This window comes from Scyliorhinus canicula, unplaced genomic scaffold (assembly GCF_902713615.1).
Source record: "Scyliorhinus canicula unplaced genomic scaffold, sScyCan1.1, whole genome shotgun sequence".
Classification (NCBI taxonomy): Eukaryota; Metazoa; Chordata; class Chondrichthyes; order Carcharhiniformes; family Scyliorhinidae; genus Scyliorhinus; species Scyliorhinus canicula.
In genome coordinates this window covers 415,707-428,934 of record NW_024056016.1, presented here as the reverse complement: position 1 = coordinate 428,934, position 13,228 = coordinate 415,707, and the positions used below count along the sequence as shown (strand labels likewise).

At 49.1% G+C, this 13,228-nt stretch overlaps 1 protein-coding gene across 6 annotated transcripts; it reads right to left on the bottom strand.

Moving 5' to 3' along the window:
* Positions 1-4,766: 4,766 nt before the first annotated feature.
* LOC119961619 (zinc finger protein 229-like) lies at positions 4,767-10,291 on the bottom strand. Of its 6 annotated transcripts, none has more exons than XM_038788913.1 (2): positions 10,261-10,291; positions 4,767-7,248 (listed from the first exon to the last, which is right to left on the bottom strand). In XM_038788913.1, exon 2 carries the CDS (start codon positions 7,159-7,161, stop codon positions 5,899-5,901), a length of 1,263 nt encoding a protein of 420 aa, XP_038644841.1. In that variant the 5' UTR covers positions 7,162-7,248; positions 10,261-10,291; the 3' UTR covers positions 4,767-5,898. The 6 variants fall into 6 exon arrangements, with proteins under 6 accessions (XP_038644841.1, XP_038644840.1, XP_038644836.1 ...); XM_038788912.1 differs by lacking the exon at positions 10,261-10,291 and adding an exon at positions 8,258-8,518; XM_038788908.1 differs by lacking the exon at positions 10,261-10,291 and adding an exon at positions 7,621-7,978.
* Positions 10,292-13,228: the final 2,937 nt, after the last annotated feature.

Sequence of the window (13,228 nt, the reverse complement as noted above, 5' to 3'; positions counted from 1 at the left end):
GAATATTTCCTCTTCCCTTTTGTAAACATGATGTGGAGATGCCGGCGTTGGACTGGGGTGAGCACAGTAAGAAGACTTATTACAACAGGTTAAAGTCCAACAGGTTTGTTTCAAACACGAGCTCTCACCTGATGAAGGAGCAGTGCTCCGAAAGCTCGTGTTTGAAACAAACCTGTTGGACTTTAACCTGGTGTTGTAAGACTTCCTACTTTTGTAAACAAGCAAAGAAGTTGACCTTTCCCTAACAGCACGGCAATAATTCAAAATAAAGACTTTGACTTTGAAAGATTTGGCTTCATCCCATTTGTTGGGGTTATATTCCCGTGCGAATCATCCTGGGCGGGATGGAAATTTGCCAGAACTTTTTTAAAATAATACTAATCTTTATTGTCACAAGTAGTCTTACATTAACACTGCAATTAAGTTACCGTGAAAAGCCCCTAGTCAGCACATTCCAGAGCCTGTTCAGGTACACAGAGGGAGAATTCAGAATTGTCACGTGAGAGTACCTTTAAGAACTGGGTATATATCAAATAGCTGTAGTGAAGACAGACAGCCCAGCTCCACCCACACTCTGATATCACTGCAGCTATTTGATAAACACCCAGTTCTTAAAGGTATATGCACTACAGCTATTTGATAAACATCCAGGAATTTCCAGTCTTGGGTTGGGGGAGAAGGGGGTGCCAGGGAGACCGGAATCACAACAGGAAAACAATCCCTTCACACTCTCGGAGCGGTGAACGGTCTCTCTCTAGTGTGAGCATGTTGGTGAGTTAGAAGATCCATTTTGCTTCTAAAGCTCTTCCCACAGTCCGAACACAAAATGTCTTGTGTCAGAGTGAACATGTTGGTGTGAAATGAGGTGGGTTAAAGTTATAGAGTTTTACAGCACAAAACAAGGCCCTTTTTCCCATTGTGTCTGTGCCGGCTATCAAGCACCAATCTATTCTAATCTGTTTCAGGGATTATTAACATCAACTCAAATAAACTCCATCTGTCAGAATAAACATGGTTCAGTCCTGGATGTGATTAACACCAATAACAGCAGAGTCCTGGAGGCACTTGTGAACTCGCTGGTGTGTCTACAGGGTGGATGACTGAATGAATCGCTTCCTATACAGGGAACAGATGAACGCTCCCTCCCTGGTGTGAATGTGCTGGAGTTTCAGCCGGAGGGACTGCTGAGTGAATCCCTTCCCACACACGGAGCAGGTGAACGGCCTCTCTCCAGTGTGACTGCGCTGGTGAATCAGCAGATCCATTTTGCCTTTGAAGCTCTTCTCTCAGGTGGAACATTTAAAGGTCTCGTGTCAGAGTGAACACGTTGGTGGGAAGTGAGGTGGGAAGACTGAGTGAATCCCTTCCCACACTCAAGGTCGGTGAATGGTCTCTCCCCAGTGTGAACGCGCTATAAATTGCCCCTTACTGTCAAAAGGTGATATGGGGTTTCGGGCAGAGGGAAGGGAAAGTGCACCTGGGTGGGGTGCTCTTTTGTAGAGTTGTTGCAAACTCAATGGGGGAAATGGCCTCCTTCTGGACTGTAGGGATTCTGTGATGCTGCCAAATCTGTTGAGTTAATCTGGCATTTTCAGTTTTAACTCAATATTACACACACTTTTAATCCACTTTTTATATTTACTGAACCACCATACCATCAATTCCCAGGAGCAGTGTCTTGATGTTTCAGCTATTTCGACCTTGGGTGACTGTGCAAACGCCACACAATCTCCCTGTGTCTGTGTGGGCTCCCTCCGGGTGCTCCAGTTTTCTCCCACAGTACAAAGATACAAGTTAGGAGGATTGGCCACACTAAATTGCCCCAACCCCTCCACCTTCTCCTCCTGCACCTTCGGGAAAGAAAGCCCGTCAAGGAACCTCTCCATTCCCCTCCTCTTCCCCGTTGGCTCCGACCGGTACAGTTCCCCGTACAAGTCCTTGAAGACCTCGTTCACCTCTACCCCCTTCCGCACCACATTCCCACTCTTGTCTCTCACTCCAGCAATTTCCTTAGCCGCATCCCGCTTGCGGAGCTGGTGAGCCAGCATCCTACTCGCCTTCTCACCATGTTTGTACACTGCCCCTTGTGTCTTCCTCCACTGTGCCTCCGCCTTTCTAGTGGTCAGCAAATCAAATTTAGCCTGCAGGCTGCGCCTCTCCCCCAACAGTCCCTCCTCTGGTGCCTCTGCATACCTCCTGTCCACCTCCAGCATCTTTCCCACCAGTCTATCCCTCTCACTCCTCTCGCTCCTCTCCCTGTGTGCTCGGATGGATATCATCTCCCCACGAATCACTGCCTTCAGGGCTTCCCAGACCATCCCCATCTGAACCTCCCCCGTATCATTCACCTCGAGGTACCCCTCAATACTTGCCCGGACCCTCCTACACACCTCCTCCTCCGCCAACAACCCCACATCTAACCGCCACAGCGGACGTTGGTCCCGCACCTCCCACATCTTCAACTCTATCCAATGCGGAGCGTGGTCGGAGATTGCAATGGCCGAATACTCGGTCTCCTCCACTCTCGGAATCAGTCCCCTACTCACCACGAAGAAATATATCCGAGAGTAGACCCTATGTACGTGGGAGAAGAAAGAGTACTCGCGTGCCCTCGGCCTCACAAACCTCCATGGATCCACTCCACCCATCTGATCCATAAACCCTCTCAGTACCTTGGCCGCCACCGGCCTCCTACCCTTCCTAGAGCTGGACCAATCCAGTGAAGGATCCAACACCGTATTAAAGTCCCCCCCTATAATCAGACCTCCAGCCTCCAGATCCGGGATCCGTACCAACATACGCCTCATAAAGCCTGCATCGTGCCAATTTGGGGCATACACACTAGCCAGTACCACCTTCTCTCCTTGTAGCCTGCCCCTAACCATAACATATCTACCCCCCTTATCCGCCACCACCTCCGATGCCTCAAACAACACATTTTTCCCCACCAGAATCGCCACTCCCCGGTTCTTCACGTCCATCCCAGAGTGGAAAACCTACCCCACCCACCCCTTCCTCAGGCGGACCTGATCCGCCACCTTCAGGTGGGTCTCCTGAAGCATTGCCACATCTGCCTTTAGCCCCTTCAGGTGAGCCAGTACTCTCGACCGCTTCACCGGCCCATTCAACCCTCTCGCATTCCAAGTGACCAACCGGATCAGAGGGCGTCCCGCCCCCCCCTCCCCCGTCGACTAGCCATAGCCCGTCGACTGCCCAACCCAGTCCCCATAGCGACAACACCTCAATTCTGTCCCCCCAGCCCCCACCAGCTCCTTCTTGTCCCTACCAGCAGCAACCCGGTATTCCCCTTTCCCCACCTCCCTTCCCCCCCCAGGCTAGGAACCCTCCCAGCCGCGAACCATCCTCCATTGTTCTTCCGTGGGTCAGCTGACTTCTGCTGACCCCGGAAACTCCCGCCAATAGCCCAACCCCTCCCGAAGTGGGATCATCCCCCAATCTATCCCTCCTCCAGGCACCGCTCCAGCGCGGGGAAGAACCAGTTAAGGCCCGCCTCCCCCGTCACCGTCTCCACCCCCCAGCCCCGCAGCGCGGGAACCAGAGGAAAGCCTGCGCTTTCGCACTGCCCCACCACACCCTTCTGACGCAGCTCCCAAATATCAGCCCACTCCATACCCCCAACCCGCCATAGAATACAACAGACCCCCCGACCCTCCCCGCAAGATACACAGCCCAAACAATGCCCCACGGCACAAAAACAAAAACATAGCAGAACAACCCCTCCGTAAATAACCATATCAAAATTGCAAAAGTACTAAAACAAGAAGAGAAAACAGAAGAAAAGAGAACACAGCAACAGCAGTATCCAGCACTAATATATTACAGCCGACCTCGCAACGCCCAACCCCTAGTTCAAGTCCAGTTTCTCCGTCCGCACGAAGGCCCACGCCTCCTCCGGGGAATCAAAATAATGGTGCCGGTCCAAATAAGTTACCCACAGGCGCGCGGGCTGCAACATTCCGAACTTTATCTTTTTTCTATAAAGCACCTCTTTCGTCCGATTAAATCCGGACCGCCGCTTAGCCACCTCCGCACTCCAATCCTGGTAGATCCGCACTACCCCATTCTCCCAATTGCTGCTCTTCACCTTCTTGGCCCAGCGCAGCACACACTCCCGATCACTGAACCAGTGGAACCTCACCAGCACCGCGCGCGGGGCTTCATCTTCCTTAGGCCTCCTGGCCAGCACCCTGTGCGCTCCCTCCAGCTCCAAGGGCAGATAGAAAGACCCAGCCCCCACTAGTGAATTCAGCATTACAGCCACGTAGGCTGTCAGGTCCGACCCCTCCAGCCCCTCCGCAAGGCCCAGGATCCGCAGGTTTTTCCGCCTCATGCGGTGATCGAGCTCCTCGAAGCGTTCCTGCCACTTCTTGTAGAGTGCCTCGTGCCCATCCACCTTACTCACGAGGACCACGGCCTCCTCCTCTCGTTCAGTGGCCTGCGTCTGCAACTCCTTGATGGCAGCACCCTGGGTGGACTGAATCTCTGACAGTCTTCTGTTCGTTTCCTGCAGAGAGCTCAGTACCTCATCCTTGAATTCTTTAAAGCAGCGCAGGAGATCAGTTTGTTGCTCCTGGGCCCACAGCCTCCACTCCTCTGGGGCTCCCCCGGCCGCCATCTTGGATTCCTTCCCCCGTTTTTTCTGAGGAGCTGCTGCCGTTTTCTCCCCCTTTCCACTCTGAGTTCGAGGCATGGACTGCGGGGAAAGTCGTTCAGCACACCTTCCCCCACCGGGAGACGTCGAGAAATTTCCGTTTTGGGCTCTCAAAAGAGCCGAAAAGTCTCTTTAAAACGGGAGCTCCCAAATGTGTGGCTTCCTACTCCATCACAGCCACCGGAAGTCTCAGTGTTTGTGTATTTTAGGGAGTATATATAACTTCCTTAGTTCGTCCTGTTGTCCCCTCAGATATTCCATCCGTTTGGTTAATGTATCTGCAGTCTGAGTTCTTGCAGCCTGTCTCCAATTCTCTTGGGTATATGGGTCTAGATAGCTTGGTGTTGTGATTCATGTTGTTTAGTTCCCTATCTGTCTCCAGCAGATATTGTTGTCTCTCGATAATGACTGTGCTGTTGTCCTTGTCTTCTGGTCTTATGAACAGATCAGTGTTGGGTCCAAACTCGCAGATTGTCTGTCCTTCTCTCCGGGTGAGATTATGTTTGTCTCTCGTATTTCACTACTGTGACAGGGCAGAGACCTAATTGAAGGGATTAAAACATGAGAGTTCTTGAAAAGATGGGTAAGGATTTGGCAGGCGACAACAAGTTCAAAGAGTTTGGAGAGGATTGAAAGGACTCAGACGGGTATTCTGTCTGTCATGGACGGCAAAGTGGATGAATGAGTGGGAGCTGGAGAAAGCTGGTGTTCGGAGGAACCTGTTTGAGGCACTGATATCAAGGAAGCTCACGTATTTTGGACATGTGTTGTGAATAGGAAGGGAGTGTTTGGACAAAGAGGCAATGGCGAGCACCTGGAAACTGTGTACAAGGAAAGCCCAAAGGTGGCCTGGGTGGATAATATCAGAATGTGGACTGGCCTCTCGATGGGACAGGCAGTGAGAGCAGCGGAGAAATCAGTGAGAAAGATTGTCTAGACAGCGGCCAACACTCGGAATGAGGACGGATGAAAGACAAGACAGGACACCTTTTGCGGTAGACGAAAGACTATTTACTAAACAGGATAAAATTAATGTACTATATCTGCATTTGCAGATCATTGCAGTGGAAATGTGCTCTTGCTCAAAGAGAATCAGTCCACTGGAGTGAAAATTGGAAGACCGACAAGTCGAGAGGGAAACCCTCTGACCTTCCCTGTTCACCAAATGTCAGAATGAACATGGTTCAGTCCTGGATGTGATTAACAGCAGAATCCAACCCCTCTAATTACTTGTGAACTCGCTGGTGCCTCCGCAGATGGGATGCATTTCTGAATCCTATCCCACACACGGAGCATATAAACGGCTTCTCATCAGTGTGAACTCGCTGGTGTGTCAGCAGGTTGGAGGAATTGATAAATCCCTTGCCACACATGGAGCAGGTGAATGGTCTTTCCCCAGTGTGAACTCGCTGGTGTGTCAGCAGGTTGGATGAATTGGTAAATCCCTTGCCACACACGGAGCAGGTGAATGGTCTTTCCCCAGTGTGAACTCGCTGGTGTGTCAGCAGGTTGGATAAAATAGTAAATCCCTTCCCACAGACAGAGCAGGAGAACGGTCTCTCCCCAGTGTGAACTCTCTGGTGTATCAGCAGGTTGGATGAATTAGTGAATCCCTTCCCACACAGTAAGCAGGTGAATAGTCTCACCCCAGTGTGAATTTGCTGATGTGCCATTAGGCAGGATGAATCTCTGAATCCTTTCCCACATTCGGAGCAGGTGGATGGTCTCTCCCCAGTGTGAACTCGCTGATGTCTCAGCTGGCTGGATGAATTGGTAAATCCCTTCCCACACACTGAGCAGGTAAATGGCTTCTCCCCGGTGTGAACTCGCTGATGTTTTAGCAGGCTGGATGAATCTGTGAATCCTTTGCCACACATGGAGCAGGTGAATGGTCTTTCCCCAGAGTGAACTCGATGATGTCTCAACAAGTCAGACGAATTAGTAAATCCCTTCCCACAATGAGAGCAGGTGAACGGTCTCTCCCCAGTGTGAACTCTCTGGTGTATCAGCAGGTTGGATGAATTAGTGAATCCCTTCCCACACAGTAAGCAGGTGAATGGTCTCACCCCAGTGTGAATTTGCTGATGTGCCATTAGGCAGGATGAATCTCTGAATCCTTTCCCACATTCAGAGCAGGTGGATGGTCTCTCACCAGTGTGAACTCGCTGATGTCTCAGCTGGTTGGATGAATTAGTAAATCCCTTCCCACACACTGAGCAGGTAAATGGCTTCTCCCCGGTGTGAACGCGCTGATGTTTTAGCAGGCTGGATGAATCTCTGAATCCTTTGCCACACATGGAGCAGATGAATGGGCTCGCCCCAGAGTGAACTCGATGATGTCTCAACAAGTCAGACGAATTAGTAAATCCCTTCCCACAATGAGAGCAGGTGAACGGTCTCTCCCCAGTGTGAGTACGTTGATGAGTTTCCAGCTCAGATGGGAAAGTGAATCCCTTCCCACAATCTCCACATTTCCATGATTTCCTCATGGTGCTGGTGTCCGTGTCTCGGTGCTTTTCCAGTCACACTGATCGTAAAATGGCCGAATGACGCCGTCAGATCTTGCTTTTAATATTCTATTAAAGGAGATTAGAAATGTCATCACTATCAGTACAGCTCACAAATTCAGAACAGACAATTGTAGTTGCTGTGAAACATGCTTTCCTATCTCATTCCCCAAATGCTGTAACTTTCCACCCACTGCTCCGAATATATTTAATGATGCAGTCTCCACTGTTCTCTGGGGAAGAGAATTGCAAAAACTAACCACCCTCTGAGGGAAGAAATTTTTCCTCATTCGCCCGAGGAAGGAGCTGTGCTCCGAAAGCCAGCCATTCAAAACAAACCTGTTGGACTTTAACCCGGTGTTCTAAGACTTCGTACTGTGCCCACCCCCGCCCAACGCTGGCATCTCCATATCATATAAAGAGGGCGCCCGTATTTCGCACCTTTCATTTACTCAAACATTTTCTCTCCTGGTCACCGGGACCCTGAATCTGCTGCTCCGCAAAAATGACCGCGCATGCGCCCCGCTCCCTGTTGAACAGAGATGGCGCCGCTGGAACTGGGCCTTTCCCGGATAGAACCTCCGCAGCTGCAAACTCGGGACATGCAGGATCTGATTCCGGCCGTGGGGCCTGTACCAGGTGTTTATGAAGCCTCCGTTCCCTCTCCACCCGGACTCACAGCTCCATTACTCACTCCGCCCCACCGACTCTAACCCACCACAAAGGCGCTCCCGCACTGGCAGGGCTCCGAACAAAGTGACAATGCGCATGCTCCAGATACAGCCTCGACTGCGCATGCACCGGAGACACCACTGCGCATGCTCCGGATACAGCACTGCGCCTGCTCACTGGCCTCCTGTGGAGTGAATAGGGCACATTCACAACCGCAGGGAATGATTGGTAATAGTCCTACCAATCAAATCCGAAACACTCAACCAAATAACTTTGTTACGATTTGAGATTAATTAATTAAAAATCTCAAATTGTGAATTGGTGATCTACTATGTTCCGTTTTCTCAGTGTTCTCTTGTGTGACCACGCAGAGGTGTTCAAGCTTCTATGCTGTTTCCTCTCTTACCTCCTCTCATGGTACTGACTCTGGCTGGGTTCAATCGCGCCGTCACTGGTCCCTCTCGCTTTCTCTCTCTATTCCTGATACTGAATATTCAGTGTTTCACAGAATGATACTGCATGAATGGAAGTCGTTTGGCCCATTAGACTTGTACTGGCTCTTTGGAAGATCTCTTCATTGAATCCCACAGCCCTGCTGGCAGAGTGAGAACAATGTGTATCTGCTGTTTTCCAATTGGATTGTTCATAGTCACATTCACCCCTGTGGAAAACAATGATTTGCCCGTTTTCTTTTAGAATGCCCAATTCATTTTTTCAATTAAGGGACAATTTAGCGTGGCCAATCTACCTACCCTGCACATCTTTGGGTTGTGGGGGCGAAACCCATGCAAACACGGGAGAATGTGCAAACTCCACACCATCACAGCATTTAGCCTATCAATCTGAGGACATCATCATTATTATTGCCCTTGAAACTGTTGACAGAATCAACCACAATTCTGAAAGCTCCATTAGTTGTAACACTCTCAGTGAAAACATATTTATCTAGCAAAAAACACACAGCTTCTCCACAGCAGAAAGGAAACCACTCACACACCAGTCCAAACTCTGAATGATTTCGGATGTTGCTAGTAATTGTCCAGAACTAGTTGTTATTTGCGAGGTGAAGGTACATCAGTAGCAGGAGTTGGTGAAGAGGGTGATGGTAATAACCAGGCAGTCTGACTCACCAGGAATGCTGCTCCAGAGGAAGGTCCATGGGATCCACCCAAATTACAATCATTGGCACCGGTATGACAGACTCCAGATAAACCTGATTTAAAACACTTGTCAGGACCCATACCCTAGCGTGAGAATGGTAAAGAGGTGATAGACTTTCCCTTATCTCTCACAGCAAGGACTCACCCATCCTACACGATGAGGTTTTCTATCACAAAGAGGCTCTAATTCGATTTGGGTCACATCTGGATGTCTTACAAAAAGATTTTTTGTTTAGGGATCAAATTGGGTGAGTGTTTCACTTTCATGTCCCCATATGCTCATAATTAGTACTGGTGGCTGAGGAAACACCAGGATGTTTATCAGCACCTGAACCTGTGTCCAAACTAATCCGGTCATGCAGCAGGAAGACTAATTGGGAAGTTCCACATGATGGTCGGGATAAATTGGGAAGAACAAGTCTTTTATGGGCTATTCAGAACTGAGGGAAGGAAGCACGGTATCTATCTTACTATGGAAATAAGTGTGTCAGGTACAAAATTTAAGAAGTCTGATAACTAGATTGAGAATAAGTACTATGTTTGATTTTATCCAAAAGGGACTAGATGTGGATGGTCACCATGCTCGTGGACAATGTCATACGATCACCACTCTTCAAATTTTCCTTTCTGACCTCCAGCCAGGTAATATTAAACATTTAGGTTGGAAAGTCAAACATCTGGTTCAGGGAAGGTGCTCCTACAAACGATTCACTGGGATAGTTCCCTCCATGCTTGAATTGAAATTAACTATTGTTGCCTGTCCCTGGGTCTCCTGTTGTTAGTTGGAAGAAGTCCTCCATGGACCACCGTTGGAATATTGTGTACAGTTCTGTGGTCCAGCTAGTGTCTCATATAAGTTTAGCATAACCAGCTTGCTACTGTACTCCATGCCCTTATTATTGAATATTATAATAACCTTTAATAATTTTTATTGAAACAAGTAGGCTTACATTAACACTGCAACGATGTTACAGTGAAAAGTTCCTAGTCACCACATTCTGGCACCTGTTCGGGTTCACGGAAGGAGAATTCAGAATGTGGAATTCACCTAACAAGCACATCTTTCGGGAATTGTGGGAGACAACTGGAGCACCCAGAGGGAAGCCATGCAGACACAGGGAGAGCGTGCGGACTTCACACAGACAGTGACCCAGATGGGAACCGAACCTGGAGCTGTGAACAACTGTGCTACCGTGCTGACCCATATGCCTTAACTGTTGTCTTCACCTATCCTACCACCTTTAATGACCTCTGCTCCTGTACCCCACGATGGCACAGTGATTAGCACTGGTGCTTCACAGCACCAGGGACGCGGGTTTGATTCCGGCGAAACCTCTCAGCCGAGTCCAGCATCGGCACTGCGCATGCTCCACATCACCATGCCCGGGGAGTGATTGACGGCAGCTCTAGACCAATAGAAAGAAACTGGCGGGGCTGGAGGACCCAACCCCTCCTCCAACCAATCAGAGTAAATCAGGGACGTGACTGAGCCCCAATCACCATCCTGTATTAGAGCATGCGCAGTGCCGATATAAGTTCAGGATTTTGGCGGTCGGGTGGAAATTATCAGCCGGTCAATTTCAGCTCGGGTGAGTCATAAGGGAGAGATGGAGCCAGTGGATGGGTCGGGAGGTTTCATAAACACTCCGTGTAGGCCCTAAATTCGGATTACGAAGCTCGGATATGGGAGTTGAATTGGCGATCGCTGTTCGGGCTTTTCCCCGAGACAGGCCCGGGTGGCCGGGCGCATGCGGAGGGAGTGAAGGCCCGGCTTTGCTCCGCCTCCCATTCACTCTGATTGGCTGGAGGATCAGCCGCCCTTGTTCGGTCCTCCAGATCCGCCCCCTCTTTCTATTGGTCCGAACCCGCCGTCAATCAGTCCCTGGGCATTGTGACACTGATGTGGAGATGCCGGTGTTGGAAGTCTGACACCAGGTTAATGTCCAATAGGTTTGTTTCAAATCACTAGTTTTTGGAGCACTGCTCCTTCCTCAGGTGAATGAAGAGGTATGTTCCAGAAATATATACATAGGGAAAGTCAAAGATGCCAGACAATGCTTTGAATGCGAGCATTTGCAGGTAATTAAGTCTTGACAGATCCAGAGAGAGGGGGAATCCAGGTTAAAGAAGTGTGAATTGTCTCAAGCTTGGACAGTTGGTAGCATTTTGCAAGCCCAGGCCAGATGGTGGGGGGTTGAATGTAATGTGACATGAATCCAAGGTCCCGGTTGAGGCCGTACTCATGTGTGCGGGACTTGGCTATAAGTCTGCTCGGCGATTCTGTGTTGTCGCGCATCCTAAAGGCTGCCTTAGAACACTTACCCGGAGATCAGAGGATGAATGCCCTTGACTGCTGAAGTGTTCCCCGACTGCAAGGGAACTGCCTGGGAAGGAAACCCTGGCAGGTGGGCGGGGAGGATTCACAAACCCCAATAAGCTCCCGAAGCGTGGTACATTGGCTAGACCATGCAGACGCTGTGACAGCGGATGAACAGGCGTTGCGCCACAATGAATTGGGTACACTCAATTTATTTTTAAAAAGTAAAATTTCAATGAATTCAAATTATACCTTCTGCCTTGGTGAGTTTCAGATCTGGGAGGCAGGAAGATCATTGGGACAGTATAAAATATTTTTGTGACTGGAACATGATTTGGACAGTAAAGATATTAATTTTGGATCATTAAGACAGTAAAAAATACTTTTGAACATTTCTCCTCAGCGGATAGGAAAATATTGAAAATGAGATAAAGGTTGTTTGGCTGACAGTCAATCTTTTTTACTTTTTTAAAATAAATTTAGAATTCCCAATTCAGTTTTTCAAATTAAAGGGCAATTTAGCGTAGCCAATCCACCTAACCTGCACATCTTTGGGTTGTGGGGGTGAAATGTGCAAACTCCACACGGTCAGTGACCCGGAGCAAACCTGTGACCTCAGCGCCGTGAGACAGCAATGCTAACCACTGCACCACCGTGCTGCCCAAGTCAAACATTTTCCTGGTAGGTCAGGAGTCCTTTTGCTTCCCAATTGGCCAAGGAAGGCAGTGTGTCACAAAGATGGATGTGTTGACTGATTAATGGCTGGAGGAAATGAAAATGAAAATCACTTATTGTCACGAGTAGGCTTCAATGAAGTTACTGTGAAAAGCCCCTAGTCGCCACATTCCGGCGCCTGTTCAGGAGGCTGGTATGGGAATTGAACCGTGCTGCTGGCCTGCTTTAAAAGCCAGCGATTTAGCCCAGTGTGCTAAACCACCACCCAGGATGGTGACAGGTCATGTGATCAAACCTCCAGGAACATTTAATCAAAGTGGCAAGGAGAGAATGTTGTGAATTTCTATCCTAAACTGACAGTGAGGTTTCTGTAAATTTACAGGATATGGAAGTGGAGGTTTAACAGACGGGAAACGCAAACCAAACGTCACATCGCGATCTGACAGAGTCACTCGGTTCATTAGAACCACAATTTCAGCAGCATCTGGGTGTGGAAGGTAAAAGGTTTGTCTGTTCTGTCTGTGAGGGAAGCTTTCAGGTCTCAGTGTGACTGGAAAAGCCCCCAGATTCACAAACTCTGGTTCGACCAACCTGGAGAACTGTGTCAGTTCTGGGCAACAACCTGAGGAAGGATAGAATGGCCTTGGAGGGACTGTGAGCACAGATTTACCCGAGTGATATCTGAACCCCCCGGGGTTAAATTACAAGGCGAGATTAGACTAAAATGTCAATGTCAGCTGGCAGCACGGTGACGCAGTGAGTAGCACTGTTGCCTCCCAGCGCCGAGGTCCCAGGTATTTCTCTCAGGTTTCTATCCAATTAAAAAAAAATCATTTATTGTGTCTATTTCCAAACACTGGGCAGCAAGTTTAAGGTCATTGCCACTGGCTGTGTAAAAACATTCTTCCTCATACCTTCTGGACCATTTACAGGCACAGATATGGAGCAATGTAGAAAATAGGACCAGGAGGAGACCATTTGGCCCTTCGAGCCTGCTCCATCATTCATAGCGATCAGAGCTGATTAGGCTCAATAGCCTAATCCCGCTTTCCCCCCGTATCCTTTGATCCCCTTCACCCTCAGTGCTGTATCTAACTACTTCTTGAAAACATGCAATGTTTTGGCTTTAATTAATTCCTGTGGCGACGCATTCCACAGGCTCACCGCTCTCTGGGTGAAGAAATTCTCCTCATCTCTGCCCTAAATGGTCTACCCGTATCCTCAG

What these genes read in the sequence shown, in the direction of transcription:
- LOC119961619 (XM_038788913.1), bottom strand. Translation starts at nt 7,161, where the DNA reads ATGAGGAAATCATGGAAATGTGGAGATTGTGGGAAGGGATTCACTTTC.